This window comes from Salvia splendens, chromosome 19, assembly GCF_004379255.2.
Source record: "Salvia splendens isolate huo1 chromosome 19, SspV2, whole genome shotgun sequence".
Classification (NCBI taxonomy): Eukaryota; Viridiplantae; Streptophyta; class Magnoliopsida; order Lamiales; family Lamiaceae; genus Salvia; species Salvia splendens.
In genome coordinates, this window is record NC_056050.1 from 4,614,751 (window position 1) to 4,635,074 (window position 20,324).

Here is a 20,324-nt window from a genome sequence, read left to right on the forward strand (position 1 = left end):
AGAATTAAAGAAAAGTCCAATATATATAAAGCCTATTCTTTTACATGACATTAGCCCAGAAACACTTAATGATACCAAGCCCATTCTGTCGCATAAAATCTGCCCATATACACTTGAGTATGCATTTTTTAAGTCAATTCCACGTTAGTATACATTTTTTAATTTTAAAAAACTATTTTGTCTTTAATAAGACGTGACTCATTCTCCACTAACACTAATAATAATTTAATTATTTTTTCTTTCTATCTCTCTCTTACTTTTAGTTGTGCATTCAAATTCGTGTTCAACCAAAAGTGCGTAAGTTGTTGGAACAGAGGGAGTATTATAATTGTGCCCGTTCTTCGCGAAACAAAATATGAGGGACTATTCCACATAATACAACGAAGGAAATCCAATTAAATGAGTAAAATCCGGAGAAAATTCTTTTTTTGTTCTAGGGAACTTTAAACATTCCATAAAAGAGGTAGTTTTTTTTTAATTCCCACAAAGTGAGCGACGCATGAAAAACATGCGTTTGTGTAAATGAAATGCATGAAGAACATGCGTTTTAACTTAAAACGCATGTCTACGGTTTTAGCTAAAAACGTAATTTTATAATGCGTCGTTTGTCGACGCATAAGTGACATGATTTTAACTTAAAACGCATGTTCTTCATGGGTTTCATTTACACAGACGCATGTTTGTCATGCGTCGCTTACTTTGTGGGAATTAAAAAAACCTACATCTTTTATGAAATGTTTAAAGTTCCCTAGACAAAAAAACAATTTTCTCGTAAAATCTGTCCAAAATAAAGTATTAACATTTCAGTCCAAACAAATAAATAAAGAGTAGCCCCATGAATTGGCAAACTAGGGATTTAGCATTGTTTTACAAACCGGAATGATTCGACTGCGAACCAATTTCAATATGTCATGTCGTATATAATGATTAAGTACATTATCTATAGAGAAAAATGATGTGATGATTGAAATTTGAAAGTAGTGTTAGGCTTTTAGCAACGATAGTTGCTGGAGTAGAATCGGTAGTATGCTTCACGAAATGCTTTGTATTCAAGGTAATTGTGGTATTTACAAAATAGTTCGTGCCCCTTGGCCCACTTCTCTGGGATAATTTTCTTCTTTTCAATTGCTTTGATTTATTCAAAATGCACTAGTCCTCCTCCGATTCTGAAGATGACTTTCTTTTTTGGTTTGTACACATTAAGATAATCTATTATAAAAAATTAAAATACCTTTGATCACTTCTTTATTTCTTTTCTTTTACTTTACTCTCTCCAATTAAGACACAAAATAAAATTACATAAAATCTCGTGCCACCAAAGAAAGGGTTCATCTTCATCGTGATGGAGGGAATAGTAGTCAACAGAGACTCTAATATTACTATCACATTAAATTTATACTATGAACAATAAATCCAAATTAAGTACTACTCCCTCCGTCTCCAAAGAATATGCACTTTGGGTTCGGTACGGGTTTTAATGCAAAATTGGTAATGTAATAAAGAGGTAGAGAAAAAGTAATTAAAGTATTGTTATTGGAGAATGAGACTCATCTCATTAGAGAGAAAAGTTTCCAAAATTAGAAATTACATATTCTTGTGGATGAAGTGAGTAATAATTAGTGATTAATAATTAAGTTCAATTTAATTAAAAATGATGCACCGTGCATTTAAATGCACGCAAATTCTAGTTGCATTAATTACCTAATTCTGTGTGGAATTAAAAATAAATGAGTTTCTTCGATTAATTGCTAAAGAAAATCACCAACTTAAGTTTTGATCTTAGCAGGTTGCATAACTTTCAAAGTTGCAACATTCTTTCTTATATAATTATTGCAAAATAAACACATGCACATGCCAAAGAATATAGTATCAATCATAAAAAGTGCTACGCCGTAATTTTTATCTACGTTACCCTAGTTTCTTACAAATTTCCTGCCCCAGAAAAGTTTCGAATAAAGTCTATATTGATACAAATGGAGAAGTCGTGTGGTTATTGCAACAATACATTAATCATGTACTACTATATATATATTAACCAAAAATAAAGTAAAAATTAATCAGTTTAATTACTATGCTTGTTAATGTTATTCATCGTACGTTTCCTCTGAATAGTGCTTCAATTTAGAGTCAATACAGTACAATTATATAGATTTGTTTACATATTTGAAAAGAAAAAATAGAAGTTTGATTAGTTTAGTTGACGACAAAGACCCGACTCGTTTACGTGTTATAGTAGGATGCAATATATAGAAACATTTTCATTAGTTTTTGAAGTTATTCCGTATTTTCTACATTCCAAAGTCATGTGGAAACAGACAGTGACAGTGTGACACAATAGTCTTCCTTCGCATAAATTTCAATAGCAACAACAATTTGATTGTGAATATCTTTTGTTCCATTAACTTTAACATATTTACATCCTAAATACTCCATCTGTCCTATAGAAATAGACTCTTTAGGGTTAGCACGGGTTTTAATGTGTAATTTGGTAAAGTAGGAGAGAAGGAGAAAAAGTAGTTGAAATTGTGTAGTAGATGATGAGACCCATGAATGATAAAGTAAAAGAGAAGGAGAAAATTGTTGTCATACATGGATATGGACTATTTGTATGGGATGAACGAAAAAGGAAATATGTTCTATTTCTATGGGACGGAGGGAGTATACCTTAAGGTGTCATTCAGTTGCCGTAACTCATTGTTATATGATTATTCATCTAACATTAAGTTGAGGAATTTTTTAAGTTGGAGGAAGGTGAATATGACTAATTACTACATGATTAACCATTTAGGATTAAGTTGTCAGACTCAATCACATGAATCAAACATAGTATATATTTTTAATTATAAGATGTAATTTTGAAAACCGAACAGCCCCTAAAACTATCAACATAAGAACTAATCTAACATTCCATGCACGATTTTTGTGTTTAGGATAGTAGTACGGAGTATAAAAAAATTAGTGATTCACAAAACACACGTTGTGGCAATGTATTCAGACCACTATATTTTTACTCCTTTGACATAAAGGGTAAACAAAGTATGTAAGGCACAAGAAATAGCTTTTAGTAATGTGTGCTTCAACTTGTAACTTTGATGAAGAATGATTTACGAGTATTTTATTATTAGTTTATTACTTCCTCCGTCTAACTAATTAGTTGAGTCGTATTCTTTTTCGTGACTTCCCATTAAAGTTGAGTAATTCATTTTCATTTTAACCAAAAACAAAACATTCAATCAATCATACTTTATTTCATCACCTACTTTATTCTCTATTATTATCTCTCCTAGTTTTTCCTTTATCCTATTTTATTTTACTTTTATTTAATTTATTCAGCACAATTCTTTAATCTTGGTATCCAAAAGTTTTGTACCAACTTAGTTTGGATGGAGGAGTATTATTTTTTAATTGTCTGTGTTGGAAAGAAATCATAGAATTAATTATGATTAAATTCTAATTGATCTCGGTCCATAATTAAGGAAGATTTCCATTGATTATATTTACCATATGTGCATTATGCCTTGCCTATAAAGGGGGAATCTCTGTAATCTCTGCACATATTTTCTCAAGCAAATATACACAATATTCGATCCCCATTTGTTTCTTCAGTCTGGGCTTTTATTTGTTTGTCTTTTGATTTAGTATTTTAGTTTATGAGTCTGGCCGGTTCAGTTAGCCTATATACACGGGGTTTCTTTATGTATTCTGCAGTTTGGATTTCGATAAATGTAAGCTAGGGTTCAATTTTACTTCTCCTGAGTTTTACGGTGTTTAAGAGCGAATCAACGGAATTTCACTTTTTACCTATGTTCTCTTATGACGACGATAATACACTATGGGTTGTTCAGTTTGCAAAATTATCTCATGATTAAATTTGTACTTCCTCTATCGCGTGTTACTCGCACTTTTTATTTTAGGTCGTAAATTTATGATTGATTTTTTAGTATTATTAACTTAGTGTTTTTAAGTGTAAGGAGAGATCACTTAATAGAGGAACACTTAACTTACTCTTATATATTAATTAAATACCATAACTTTTACTTAAAATATAAATAGTGTAAGCTGTTTGAGACGAGCCGAAACAGAAAAGTGCGACTAACATGGGACGGAGGGAGTATTATGTTTGGTTCATGAGATTCAATCTCGTGACTTAATCCTAAATGGATAGTTATGTCATAACTGTTCATAGCCAACCATTTTCTACTAAATGATCTCGCAACTTAATCCTAGATTGTATCGTGCTACTTTTTTATCTAGTAAACCAAACACCACCACATATCTTGATAGTATGTGGATTTTTTTTAACCTACTCCAAATTTTGTTAGTAGAGTATAAATTTCTACGTTCAACACTACAATCTCGTGTTGTAGCTTCTAACAATGACACACCAAAGATGTGAAGAAATTAAGATATTCCACATGTAAATTTCAACGAATATTTCAGTGACAGACTCGAATAATTTGAATTCTGAAATGGAATAAAATGAATCGAAATAAATATCATTTCAAAAAATAAATCATCACATGGTAAACTATATATAAAGCAACACTGTGTATCAAATGAAACGAAGCAGCAAATCAATGGATAATATTATCTTTTCCTTTGTTCTTTCAATCTTGTTATTGAATAGCTTTGCCCTCTCTTTAATTTCGGCCACTGATAAAAATGCACTTATTTCCTTCAAAAACTCCGTCACTTCCGACGCTAATGCTATCTTGAGTACCAATTGGTCGCAAAGCACATCAGTTTGTAGTTGGATTGGTGTCTCGTGCAGCCTCAAACACGGTCGTGTCACTGCTCTCGTTCTCTATCGCTACGGCCTTGCTGGAACTGTTGCTCCACATATCGGGAACCTAACGTTTCTCAGACATTTAGACATCAGTTACAACAATTTCATGGGGGTGTTACCCTTTGAGCTCTCTAAACTGCGTCGTTTGAAGTTTATGAATGTGGAAATGAATTCATTCACAGGAGAAATACCATCATGGTTGGGCAATTTACATCGGCTGGAGGAACTCTACATGTACAACAACACTTTCTTAGGTATAATTCTTTCTTCATTCTTAGGATCAAGTTGTTTACATTATTCTAATCCAAGTAGAAATAACATCATAAAGTGTTATTTGCTTTTTAACACGAATCCTAGCCATAGCCAATGCATTTGTGTCTTCCTTCAAATGATATGTGTTACACTTTCTCAACTATTAGGTTCACTCTCGAGTGGTATATGTGATAATCTCCCAAATATCAAAGCAATTGATATTTCGATGAACCAAATTTCCGGAGAAATTCCACCAAATATTTGGAAATGCAGAAACCTTGAGCTCCTGGAATTATCCTCCAATCATTTCACTGGAAAAATCCCAAGTGAAATCGGAAGTTTGAACAAGCTTAGAAAATTGTACTTGGGTGTAAACAATTTCCGAGGTAAACACATTGTACACATCATTTTTTACTTTCAACTATATGTGATTTTAAGGTCCTACTATAATCATGCAAACTATATATTTCCTATAAACTACAAACTAAAATTTGGACCATTTTATTTCAAGATTAGATATTTTTTATTGACGTAATTTGTAATCCGTTGACATCATATCATATATTCCAATGGTCCAGATTTTAATTTGTACTTATAGGAAAGATGTAGTTTACAATAAGTGCAGCTAGAAATTTAATAGTGGGAGCTCCAAATTATATTTAACAGTTGTTAAATATTTTTAGTGTGCCATAAAAAAGTCTCCGGCATAATGGATATGAAGACAATGTCAATGTCAGAATAATTAAAGAATAATTTTTTAAATAAACAACATAGCTTTAAAATGAAATTTACAAATATTATATGATAAATTTACACATTTTATGAGGTTAAATAATTTTTATTTTTAAACTAAAAACATCATTATTTTATAATCTTAAATTAACAATATTTGCATAAATTACCAACTATGAAAAAATAAATGAATTACATAAAACTAGTATAGTGGACTAAATTTCATAAAACACAAATAAATTAATTACTAGCTAATAACTTTAGCCATAACAAAAATAATATGAGAAAAGTACAATAAATTTGAAGCTAGCAATAAAATTCAACAATCCAAACGCAGATACTGTTATAAGGAGTCGAACACATGACTGCGCTAATAGGCTCTATATAAGGTCAGAATGCATATATATACTTAAATTTGCCATCACTGTTTGCAATTTATTACATCCATGTGATTTTACAAAACAACAACATTTCTTTCATGTTTTTTAAAATTCAAAATCGAATGAAGGCAAGATTAGTTTGATAAAAAAACTAACAGTTTGAAATTTAAAAATTATTTCATAAAATTCAAGATTTATTGCAAATCAATTTCAGGAGGTATTCCACCAGAATTAGGGAATCTCTCTCGACTAGAGACATTGAGCATTCAAGGGGCATCTCTAACCGGAAATATTCCATCTTCCGTTTTTAACATATCTTCTTTGACGTTCTTGAGCTTCTCCAACAATAGTTTGTCAGGTAATATCCCAACTTTCCACAATATATACTCAACTTTCGATTATTATTGTTGTAGGGTTTTATTTATTTTTAATTATGTTTCATGATTAATATTTTATTCCTTCCACATTCAATATGGTCAAGCTGTTACATTATTTAGCAAGATTTTGTCCAAGTTCTAATAGTTAGTCCTGAAAATACCAATTTGTACCCATTTTTGAATTGTAGATATTTTGTAAAAATTGTCTCCATTCCAGGGAGAACAAAATGGCCAATGATAGTGTTATATATAAATAGCGCACACAAAGAATGAACAATGAACAATAAATGAAGCAAAAACAACACTGATATTTTACGTGAAAAAACCCAAGACATGTAAAACTATGGTCGAACGAAAACAAAGCACTAGAAAATTGTTTATTGAGAATTCACAAAACATATTAGCTTAATAATAACTTAGCAATAAATATCTTAATGAGGTATTTCTAATTAAATAAGGGTAATAATATTCTATCAATACACTTAACCCTAAACCGTATAATGAGAGAAAAATAAATGAGAAACAGGGATATTAGGGAGAGGAGATCAGAGAGAAGGGTAGTACACTATACATATCAAAATTATTAATTTAAAATCATACTCCCCCGTCTACGAAAAGTAGACCACATTGTGAATAGTACGAGTTTTAATGTGAAATTAGTAAAGTAAGAGAGGAGGAAAAAAAAAAGTAAGAGAGAAGTAGTGTTAGTGGAATATAGGGTCTATATTATTAGTAGTGTTTAATTGTATTAGGTAGCAAATGTGGGGTCCTTTTTAAAACTTGATCTATTTTTCGTGGCCAATCAAAAATAGCAAATGTGATATATTTTTTTGTGGGCAGGGAGTATCTATATATGAAAGCTCTTGCTTAGTATATAATGCGATTTGTTTACAATTTCAGGTCATATCCCAATCGATACGTGTAACAATATGCCTAACATCAAAACATTTGATCTCAATTTGAACCAACTTGAAGGGCAAATCCCACCTAATATATGGAAATGCAGACATGTCGAGATCTTGGGATTATCTGATAACAATCTCAATGGCAACATTCCACCTACAATTGGAAATCTGAGTAGGCTTAGAGTGGTGGACATGGGATACAATAATTTCACAGGTATTAATTACTATACATAATCCTTTCTTCATTTTATATTTATGTTTCCATCATTATATGGATGAGACTCAACCCACGCACTGATTATACAGGCGAATTACCTCAAGAGATTGGTATCCTGAAGATGGTCGAGGACTTTTGTGTGTTCAACAATTCCTTGTATGGATCCATCCCATCTCCCATATTCAACATTTCAACATTGAAGTCATTAGAAGTTGCATACAATAGGTTTTCTGGTACTCTTCCTTCAGACATAGGTCGGTCACTGTTGAATCTTGAAAGACTTATCATGGGTGATAACGCATTCGATGGCCCAATTCCATCCTCCCTCACCAATGCTTCAAAACTCACCACCCTGGACATGAACTACAACTCCTTTAGTGGCTCCATACCCTTCTTTGGTAATTTGAAGATGCTACAATCACTTACCCTTTTGGAAAATAATTTGAGTGGAGTGGAATCCCCGGCTCGGGAATTGGAATTTCTCTCTTCATTAACTAATTGTCGACATCTAAAGAGATTGAGACTGTCAGATAATCCATTGAGTGGCATCCTACCTGCTTCCATTGGGAATTTTTCCTCTTCTATTGAGTTTATTGAAATATCAAACAACAACATCATGGGCGTCATTCCTTCCGAAATTGGAAAACTAAGTGGTTTGCTAAATTTATATATGGATGGTAATCACCTTAGTGGACTCATTCCACCAACAATTGGGAAATTGAACAAACTCCAAAGTATGTCTCTTTCTAGAAATCAATTGGAAGGGTCTATCCCGAACGAGGTTTGTAGAATGAATAATTTGGGGGAGTTGAGCCTTGATGGTAACATGTTTTCAGGGCCAATACCCGAATGTTTAGGTAATGTTAAATCCTTGAGAGTTATCCACTTGGGTTCCAACCAACTCAATTCAACCATCCCTCCTAGTTTGTGGTCTCTTACAGACCTTGTAACTTTGAGCTTGTCCTCCAATTCTTTGAATGGTCAGTTGTCATCTCATATTAGAAATTTAAAGATGATTGACTCTTTGGATTTATCGTCCAATCAATTTTCAGACCATATTCCTAGCTCAATTGAAGGTTGCCAAACATTAACATTTCTTAACTTATCAAACAATTTTCTTACCGGCTCCATTCCTCAATCCTTGGGAACGCTCAAAGGTTTAATGACAGTGGATTTATCACATAATAATCTTTCTGGATCCATACCAATGTCCTTAGAAAGCCTCCCCTTTCTTGAGAATTTTGATGGTTCTAATAACTTAGGTCTTTGTGGTCCAATAGCATTTCAAGTTCCATCATGCCGAAGAAATCGTCAGAGGTCAAGGTTATATATATTCATGGTGCCCTCAGTGAGTTTAGTTGTCATTATGGTGATATTCATTCTCGTGATCATAGCAAGGACCCGTAAGAAGAATAAAGTAGTACTCCCAGATGATATTTCACCACCAAATAACGAATGTAGAAGAGTTTCTTACATGGAACTTGAACGAGGAACTACTAATTTTAGTGAGACCAACGTACTTGGAAGAGGGAGCTTTGGTTCTGTGTTTGTAGCTACACTTTCTGATGGGATAGAAGTTGCAGTGAAAGTGTTCAACTTGCACCTACAAGGAGCGATAAGGAGCTTTGATACCGAAACTCAAATATTGAGCAGCATTCGACATAGAAACCTAGTTCGAGTTATTGGATGTTGTTGTAATATGGAGTTTAAAGCATTGATCCTCACATACATGCCAAATGGGAGCTTGGATAAATGGTTACATTCTGACCTGTTGTATTGTCTTGATCTTATACAGAGACTGAAAATAGCAATAGATGTTGCATCGGCTTTAGAATATCTTCACCATGGTCATACATTCCCAGTTATTCATTGTGATGTAAAGCCAAGCAACATATTGCTTGATAAAGACATGACTGCTCATCTTACTGATTTTGGCATTTCCAAGCTCTTTGATGGGGGTGGGGAGGAAGTTGTTATCCAAACACAAACAATGGCAACCGTCGGTTATGCAGCACCAGGTGATGCTAAACTTCCAACTTCATTTCCATTATATTTTTCTTTATATTGTTAATGTTTTTATCTAATTCTAACAAAATGATGAATGCATACAATTAGAGTTCGGACTGGATGGAATAGTGTCAACAAATGGAGATGTCTATAGTTTCGGGATAATGCTTCTGGAGATGATGACAGGAAAGAAGCCAACCGATGATATGTTCAATGGGGAAATGAGTTTAAAAGACTGGGTGATTGAAGCATTACAAGCAAGTGAGGTTGTGGCGCCAACTTTGCTATCAAGAGAAAACCAACATTTCTCAGCAAAGGAGCAATGCATATCATCAATATTTGAATTGGCAATGAAATGTGTAGCCTTTTCACCTCATGAAAGACCGAACATGATTGAAGTAGTGGTTACTCTATACAAGATCAAAGCAATAATGTTCGTAGGTATCGAAAGTCGTGGTCCATGATAGTATATATTAATGGAGTTTTATGCTTGTAGTAAAGTGTGAGTTCACACATGTATCCATATGCATTCATATATAAATTCTGATATTAATATAACACAGTTCGTACGTACGTATATTAATTTGAATGTATCTATCTTCAAATTAGTATTGTATTCTTTTTAGACTTTTTTTGAAGTTGCGCAGGATAATAAAATCATTAAAATATTAGAGATGAACTTTAGGGGCTTCAAAATATGCTTCCAGCTAAACTGTAATTACTTGAAATTCATGATAACAAAATGGTCATATTATATTTGTATCTACATTTACAAATTAAAATTACATTGGGAGTCCAATACATTCAAATACAAGGCGAGTCATTTCTAATTAAAATTTACATGTGAATAATAAATCCAAATCAATAATTAGTGTAATTAATTAATTTAATTAAAATTTTGCATTCTACATTGAGAAGCACACAAAATTTTGCCTGCATTAACTACCTCATTTGTAGGTCAGTGTCGCAATAAATTTAGACTAATTGCTAAAGAAAATAACAAACTTAAGACTGTTTTGCTTGAAATGTAGGGTTTTCGTTTAAACACGTCTTAACTAAAAATCAAGCCAAAAATGATAATTTTCAACTACGTTGCCGAATTTCTCAAATAAATTTCATGCGATACAGAAAAATCTAGTCCAATTTACATTGTTAGCCGTCGAAAAGTATTCGAAAAGTGCATTTTGATACATATTGAATAGTCATTTTTATTGCAACAACACATTAATCAAGTGAAAATTGATAACGAGCACGAAACCCTTTTCTATATTCAAATTTGTTTATTAGTATGTTTCACTACGAAGTTTGACTAGTTTAGTTGAGGCTGTTTACGTATTATACCAAGATACAATGCATGTATACACATCATATCTTGAAATTATTTTCGTTTGTTTTTAAGTTCTAAATTTCAACATTACAATATCGTGTTGTAGCTACTGACAATGATATAAAAGATATTTCACGTGTATATTTGGACGAATATTCAATAATTCGAATCCAGAAAATTCAAGGAAATTGAAATAAATAATAATTAAGAAAAAAGTATTTGTTTGTATATTTACAATTTTTTGCCAAATTCTAATTTACATATCAACTACTACAAAACTATAATTCGACAAATGAATTACTTAATTAGGTCAATACAATATTGTTTTATTTTCCTAAAATATGACTTTATTTTGGCTGATGTCCGATAATGTCACATAAGTAAGTAAGCAAGCTATCTCAACGTTGAAATCTTGATTGGTTGCAAAATACAAATAAATCAATAGTTTAGTTGAAAAATTAGAACAAATAAAATGTTAATTGCAAAAAAGTACATATGAATAGTTCATTAATTTACGGGAAGATTTTAAAGCTACTATTCAAATCTAATATTTATCAAAAAAATTAGTATAAATTATATCTATCTATATATATATATATATAGGGTTGCGTTAAAGATAGAACCATTCTTAAGTGTAGAACCTAGAACTCTACATATTTTATTCATTGGATGAGGAAAAAATGACGGTCAAGATTAAAAATCATACATATTAGACTATGTTTTCATGACATTCCGGATTCAACATGTGAAAAAACTCACATGTTGATGGAAGAATGAATGAAACGAAGAAGAGTCCATGCATGCTTTATTTTTTCACTTCTCTGCATTCACCCATTAATAATAGTTTTGGTTGTAATGGGAAGTTGCTGTGCAAATCAACACCATTGGATTAAAAGATGTAACGACCTCCGTTTGGCATTTGTTCTACGTTTAAGAATGGTTCTACGTTTAAGAATGGTTCTATCTTGATCACAATCCTATATATGTATATATATATATAGAGTTGTGATCAATTGAGATTTTTTAAATTAATTGAGAATTGAGATACATTATCAGCCACTCATTTTTATTAAATGAGTGGTCCAGAATTTACCACATGGAAAATATTTTTAGATTAATTAAAAGAAAATAGGTGGGCACTTGTCGGTCACCCATTTTTCGAAGGAAAAACATGCTTTGGCTAATTTGAATAGTTGATTCTAACCACGAGTTGTAGACTAGTTTGCTTAGGAGTATTTGTTTGTATTACAAAACAAAAATAGAATTTTGACCCGAATCATTTACGTATTAAAGTAGGATGCGATGTATAGACATCTAGAAGTTGATTTCAATTCCTTTTAAAGTTATACCAAATTTCCAATGTCGAGTTGAGCTACAGTCACACAAAAGATTTGAAATCAATCACGTGTCAAAATCAAATATGGTACTCCATTCGTACCATAAAAATACAGACATTTGGGACAACATGGGTTTTAATATATAATTGGTAAGTTAGAGAAAGATTTATGGGAGTATGTTCAATGGCGAATCCAGGATATAAAACTCATGGGGTCGGACAGAGTACAAAATATATTATACGGAGTATATATTTTATTAAAATAATTCTTTATTTTAAATAATATTTAAATGGAATATTTTTTGAAAGAATACATTTTAATTTAAGTAATAGTATTACTCCTATCTTTTACTATATACAATACAATAGTTAATTTGTGATATTAACATGGAATGGAAGGATTATCTTTTACTATATACAATAGTTGATTCTTACAAATTTATTGTTTGTATTTTAAAGTTTTTTAATTTTAAATATATATGTCATGTAATTTATGATATGTATATAATTGGTATTCAATATATTGTATTTTTTTATGACTTAATATGTGACAGGAAATAGACTGAATATCCATAACACCAAATTTGAAAATTGATAATATTAAAGTATTAATGAATATAAATAATAATGAATATATTATACAGATTTGATGATTTTCAAATAAAAAATATTCGAGAAGAAGTAGCATTAACTATTTTTTTTATTTAAGCCTAAATCCCCACTATCTCAATTTTTAAGCCCAAATCGACCGAATCGGATCTCAAAACACGATGCATCTTCTTCCCCAAATTTTTTTCTTCCACAAAATTCTCAGCTCTCCTCTTTCTTTGTTCCAAATTTCTTATCGAAATCTTATAAATTTTTTGATCTACGGTGATGATGTACATGTATATCTCTTCTCTTCTTTGTTTCTCTAATTTTTAGTTTCATTGTCTTATCTCCTTCGGTTCTATGGAGAAGGCTGTCGAGGGGTCGAAGGCAGGGTTTTTTAGGGTCGGCGGGCCGAGTAGTGGTATTTTCCGGTGGCATTCATGGACTAATGGTGGGGTCGGCCGGGGTCGGCCGACCCCACCTGGATCCGCCGCTGAGTATGTTAGTGGATTAAAGAGAAAGAAGTTATCAAAAATAAAAGTAAATTATTTTTGTGGGACATATCAAAATAGAAAAAAAATCTTTTTTTTATGGGACGGAGGGTATTGATAGGGGTGGCACGATACGGTATACCGCACCGAAAATGTCATACCGCATACCGTACCGCAAATTGCGGTATGAGAAAATGTCATACGTATACCTTACCGAATTTGCGGTATACCGAAAATTTGGTATGTCAATATTTGAAAACCTTTACCTTACCGACATTGCGGTATACCGTACCGTGTTGCGGTATACCGCGGTATACCGCAAATCATACTTGTTTGATTTATAAATAATAAATATATTAAATATTATAATATTATAAATAATAAATATATTAAATATATATAATTATTAACGGTATATACCGCAAAATTACGGTATATACCGTAATTGCGGTATGATGCGGTATACAGCGGTATATGCAAAATTCATACCTTTGCCGTACCTTAATCTAACGGTAAGGTATCATACCGTACCGAAAAATGCGGTATACCGAAAATGCGGTATTTTCGGTATTTTTTCGGTACGGTAAGTGCGGTATTACGGTATTTCGGTATATTTTGTCAGCCCTAGGTATTGATTTCTAAAAGTAGGAGGCGACAAGGAAGGACATGTAATGCAAAACACATTACAACAGTGACTGAATTGATAGGAATTATAAGAAACCCTAATTTGACCATAACATAATTTATTATCAAATCCATTAATAACCTACTATATGACAGTTTTCCTCACTAACAAAGCATCTCTTAGTTGGAGCCCCTTGACCCGGCGGCGCAGTGGTTGTGATGTGCCGCTTTCGCCATCTTCTTGTCTTGGAAATCAAATTTCTAGTTTTTGTTTCTTGGTTTGCGAAATCAAATTCATACACAGTATGTCAGTATCTCTTAGTTAAGTTTGACGATTAAATCCTAAACCCTATTTCTAAACACTATAATTTGTTCCAAAAAATAAAAAAATATATTCTCCATTCGTCCGACATTAAATATATCATTTTTACCAATTCAGATTTTAGAAACTATTTGACTTTGTATAAGAAAATTACTGAAAAAGGTTAATAGAAATTTAGTCATAATATTGATTTTATAATAAAATATGAGTGAAGTGAATTAATAGAATATGAGGTCCACTTGCCGAATATAATAAAAAATGAAATTGGACATTTATTGCTATAAAGGCGAAAAAGAAAAATTTGGACATTTAATTACAAAAAGGAGGGTGTATTATTTTTTAAGAATGAAGGCAATGTGATATGATTTAGAATGGTAATCATGGCTATTGTATTTTTTTTCTAAGTGGAATATGAGTCTCACTTGTATATACTCCCTCCGTCTCAACTAAGTTGAGTCGTATTCCTCTTTATAATGTCCCAACTAAGTTGAGTCATTTCCTTTTTTAACGATAATAAAACATCCAATCATTCTTATTTTATTTCACCATCTATTTTACTCTCTCTTTATCTTTCGTACTTTATTCATCTCTCCTACTTTTCAACACACTTTCTTAATCTCCGTGTCCAGAAGTTTTGTATCAACTTAGTTGGGAATGAGGGAGTATTAATTTTTAATAATATGTGAGTGGAATAACTTAGTGGAATGCATGTCTCTTTATAATTTATGGTAATTATGAACTGGAACTCTTATTCGCGCACGGATCAAAATAGAAAAACGGGACTCCTATTCACGACCGTAAGGAGTATCTATGAGCACACCTATGCGTCTAGTATGATCAGATCAGTTATCGATTGAAGATAATTAAAACATAACTTGTAACTAATATTGTGGCCTTTCACGTTAAATTGTCCCTATCTATTGAGTGATATTATATGATTTTGGATAGATGTGTTTGCACATGGAGTAATTTAATCCACATATTATAAAAGGTAAACCAATGACAAAAATAAAAGAAATAGTACTAATATTTTTACAATTCCAAGAACTAAATCATATTTTTATTATCACTTTTAGCAGGGAATATTAGTCTTAGGCATGTTCTCATAGGTTATTAGTTTTGTATGTGGAAAAACATTCCAACTACGTTAGCATATTTACGTCATTTATATATTTTCCACACACTCTACTATTACTGCTCAAACTTATAATCTATAAATTGAGGAGCAAATCCAACATAAACTCATATCCAAAAAAAGACTTGCTCATCTTGTAAATTTCAATCTCCAAGAGTATGGGTGCTACAGTAACTACTTTACTTCAAATTTTCCTCTTCATAGTTCTCATAATGTCTCCTTATGAACTAGCTGTATCAGGTATGCTCTTCTCTTTATTTTCTATAACTTTATTCTAATTTTTACAAATATACATTTAGGTTTGCGTTTTAATAAAGCTAATTTCCAGTCCATAACAAAGAACTTTCAGTGCTGTATATTAAAATTATCAACACAAAGATATAACTTTATCAGTACAACATGTATTTAAGTTATGAAGCACGTACTATCGATGCATTTAATTTCATTCTTCCCAAGAGTAGGTAATATTTATTGTTATACAGTGATTATATAAACTTGAGTCGTATGTGCTAATATATGATCGTCAAATAAAACAGGTGAGAAGATAAGGAAGTTACAACCGACCTACGGGAGTGCGCCGCCTCTTGGCCGACGATGTGGCTATCGAAACCACTGCACCGGGACTCCACCCACGCCCCGACCTTGAATATTTAAGCCCAAACAAGAGAATTTGGCAATGTTTGAATGACCATTACATTATTAAATAATTTTCAAACATTTTATCCACGCTTTACTTGTGTTGATGATCATATCAATAAATGTCATTTCTATTTTGTTACGTGTTATAAAAAAGTTCATGCGCCTTTATTTGTCTACGCTGATGATATAGGCGCATGAACTTCTACTTTGTAATATGTTTTATAAATTTCTAGCTGATAATATAAGTGCAACAACATCAATCCGAGTCTTCAATCATTATGATACTAAGACTTTGGAAAATTGGTATAGAGATTTTTCTTAAAAATTATTGAGTTGATAGAGGCCTTTGAATGAAAATTTACATAAAATTTGGATAGATTATATTCGAAAACTATATAAAAGAGAAAATATGAAGAAAAAAAATTGGTAAAAGCTTAAACCCTTCGCTACTCCAGTTGTGTTTGTCTATTACGCGAACTAAATGAATTGTTAGTAATTAACGAAATAAGAATGACTATGCAAAACTAGATTTTAATACAAAAACGCATAACAAAATCATACTGACATTTTTAGGTCATTTTAATAAAGGATGACCTAAAATGATCTAAAAAAGACCTAAAACTTTAATAAAGGATGACCTAAAACTAATTAATATTGATCTTTCGTGGTTTTGGTTAATTATTGCCATCAGATCTGTGACAACCCGAGTTTTTGTACGACTTCTAATGCTATGAATCGTACGTCACAAAATATGATATATATATATATATATATATAATTTGTGGAAAATAATGTAAGAAAAATTTTCAAATACTAATTGTTAGAAGAAAAAATTGGAATATTGTAAATAAAAAGTTTTTCATCGAATCATTTATTGTGATTCATAAGAAATCGAAGTTTGTAATGAGCCTGCAAATAAAAATACAAATCCAAAGTGAGAATTGTAATGTCAGATAAAATATATATTTTACAAGACAATTATATTAAATGCTAATCTATAGAATAAATACACCTCCGAGCACTCTTAAAACTTCACGTTAAATGTGCCTAAACTCAAAAATAAACATAATTAAAGGAGGGTTTACAATGGAGCAAGAGACATTACTTAGCTAAAAGAAAAAAAATGAAGGAAAAAGAAAAGAGTGATACAGAAGTAATATAGACAAAGTGAATAGATGAAAAAGACAATAGACCTATGCCATCGCAACTCCTCATTGTATTTGACACTTGTCCAAGACTTTGCCACATGTCAAAATTTGTGACATTTGTTAAAATTGTTGAAGATATAAAATGCTTAATCCTACCAAAATTTTGGGTATACACACTAATACCACCATTTTCAACAGAGAGAGGGGAATAGAAAATTGTAGATCGTTGGAAACCTAAATAAATATTATATTTAGTTTTAAAAACCAAGCATGCATGTAGAAAATTTATGAGTAATATAGAATCTGCCTCAATTAATATCAACAATATAGAAATTTAACAACTTAGCTTTCACCAGCATGATCTTCTAAAATACCTAAGGCTAGGGTTTGATGTGAGGAGGAAGAAGACTCTAGTTAGTTATACTTGGGCCAATTTGAGGATTTGTTAATTATTTACTTTTGGGTTGCAGAATTGAAAATAGAAGGGAGCCCAAGTCGGATTTAATTAATTTGGGCTGCGAAATTTAGTAGATGGGAGAGTCCAGTTTCGAAATCAACTAAATTGGGCTGGTTTTTATAGTTAACTGATCTAAATAATTTTTTTGGGATAGTTTTAAATTAATAGTTTAGCTCAGTTAAATTACTTCATTAGTAAATCTCGATTAATAAGTCATTTGTGAGAACTAAATTATTGGTTTTGAGTAAGAAAATAGTCTTCTGTTTATATTATGAAAATAAAATGTGAAATTTGAGATGATCAAAGGAGAAATTCGACAAGAATAAACTAATTTCTTGATGTGTTAATTCTCCAAATAATGAGAACTCCTTTGATTTTATTAACATAAGCTAAAAGAAGACGGGGCAGAACAAGAATGCATGCCATTAAGTTAGCATCTTTCTTCAAACATTATCATGATATTTTTGTATAAAGTTAGCTTGTTATGTATTTCTAAAGAGGGAGAGCCGCAAGGAAAGAAATGTTGAAAAATGGAGAATTATTTTCGAAAGTCTTGGAAAGCAAAAGAAGTGAACTTTTCCATCCTACGTAACGTGGATAAAAATTTTAAACTATTTATGAGATGATATTTATTTATGCAAATGATGTTGTCTTGCCATAAATGATTTGTTTTATATGTATGGTATCACTTAGATACTTACAGTTCTAACGGAACAACGGTAGCCGGAGCGTTCAAAAAGGTACATCTTTAGATAGTAAATAGAAAGATCACTATTGACTTACTTGCATTTTAATTGAGAACCAGACATAAAACACAATGTCTAAGAGCTAGTCATGTAACAAAGTTTTTATTTATATCAATCAAGAAAGACTAAAGAATTATTGTGTAAATTATAGGAGCCGAATTTAATATCACTTTTTAACCGTGATATAAATAATCTACAAGTTCAATTATTCTTTTCAATCAATTATTCTTTTCTAACTACCCCATTGAAACATTATTACTGCACAACATTACTAACGTTGTACTCTCAAGTCTCACCTAACATCATCAAACGCATCAATGCAGTGACATTAATAAACCACCCACTCTGAAGTAATTATTTGATGACATAAAAATGTAAAATATACAGTTCTATTTTCACTTCAATTCCAGTTGCTAGGACTTTGATTATACCCTTATTCAGAGGCATCTTCCAAATCACGATTTAATCCAGATATTACTTTAAACAATTATTTATTTGACTTATGAATATAGTGATTTAGTTGAGTGAGTGATGGGACCACCTACTTAAAATGGCTAAAATATAAATGACTAAGTGAGACATTATATGATGAATACTAAGAATTGAAATATAAGAAAATATTTACAAGAAAATGAAATAAAAGTGCATAGAATGAGAGGCTGTAAACTGCTCAGCTTGAATATGTGTTGTGGATGAGGGTCGCTTGAGGCTGTAAAATGAAATTCGATTTGAATTTGTGTTGTTAATAATTTTAAAGTATGGTAACTAATGTTGTCTTTTGTTTTTTTATCTATAATATATTTAAGATAGAACATTATGTTAGTATAGCTTGTATATAAGGCTTTATAAAAGTGGTTGTGGATGAGGGTCGCTCTTTATTTCCAAGTTTCATCCCAATTAAAGTCTTTAATCTCGTATTCTGATTATTCGCGATAATTTCGATCATTCGCGTGCGAGACCAGCCAGCCGCTTGCGCGCCTAAACATCCTTGCTCGACTCCTCGTATCTTCTCGGAAAAGCTTCGCAATTAAGTCCCAAGATTTGAATAAATGCACGATTACTTTCCGTAATTAATGTTCTCAAATTAAATATTCCGGGACTTAGGATAATTTCACCAATTAATTATTTCGGGATTAATTTAACAAGTCCAGAATAAATCAATTATTATCAGCCCAAGATCTTTATACAATTAAATTCCCAAATTTCTTTTGATTAATCTGGCCCAGATTAATTAAAGTTGGCCCAAAGGATTGGAAGCCCAAAACTGAATTAAAATTCCCATTTAATCAACAAGAGGCCCAAGAGTATCAATCATCTCCCTCTCTCCTTCTTAACTTCTTCGGATCTTCCCAATAATGTGGAAAGTTAATGACAATAATTGGGATTTATGTGGATTAATTAGCTTAAATGCCGATTTTGGAAATTAAATTGATTATGGGCTCAAGGATTTTAACTGTGTTCCATTGATTATGGCCAAATTAAGATTTAATTATTGTGATTAAATCAGGCCAAGAGACTTGTAGAATTAATTAATTAATTAATTCTTGAATTTTTATTTGCTTATGGCCCAAAGCTAAATCGTTATTCAAACTTGGACATTGAATTTTATTAATTGGGAAGGCCCAAGGGTAATTACCCACATTATATTCTTTTTATTAATTAAAGTCCAACGGAAGACATAAATGAATTTCATCGCCCCTTTTCCATCCAAACTTAATCGCACAACGTAAGTTAATTAGTAAGTACTTGAGTATTAATTAATCCCTTTGTTCCCGAATAAGAGTCGCTAATTTCCTTTTTGGGCCGTCCCCCATTAAGAGTCACTCTTTATTTTTACCATAAATGGTAGTAG

The 20,324-nt window shown here is 31.6% G+C and overlaps 1 protein-coding gene and 1 long non-coding RNA gene across 2 annotated transcripts; both read left to right on the top strand.

Annotated features, from left to right (window-relative positions):
- Positions 1-4,577: 4,577 nt before the first annotated feature.
- LOC121778894 (putative receptor-like protein kinase At3g47110) lies at positions 4,578-10,233 on the top strand. Its single transcript, XM_042176285.1, has 6 exons — positions 4,578-5,040; positions 5,206-5,424; positions 6,365-6,508; positions 7,428-7,646; positions 7,739-9,667; positions 9,765-10,233. Exons 1-6 carry the CDS (start codon positions 4,578-4,580, stop codon positions 10,118-10,120), a joined length of 3,330 nt encoding a protein of 1,109 aa, XP_042032219.1. The 3' UTR covers positions 10,121-10,233.
- A 5,357-nt stretch (positions 10,234-15,590) lies between these two features.
- Positions 15,591-16,255, top strand: LOC121779328. The gene is made up of 2 exons (XR_006045780.1): positions 15,591-15,722; positions 16,019-16,255. It is a non-coding gene; the product is annotated as an uncharacterized LOC121779328 (long non-coding RNA).
- Positions 16,256-20,324: the final 4,069 nt, after the last annotated feature.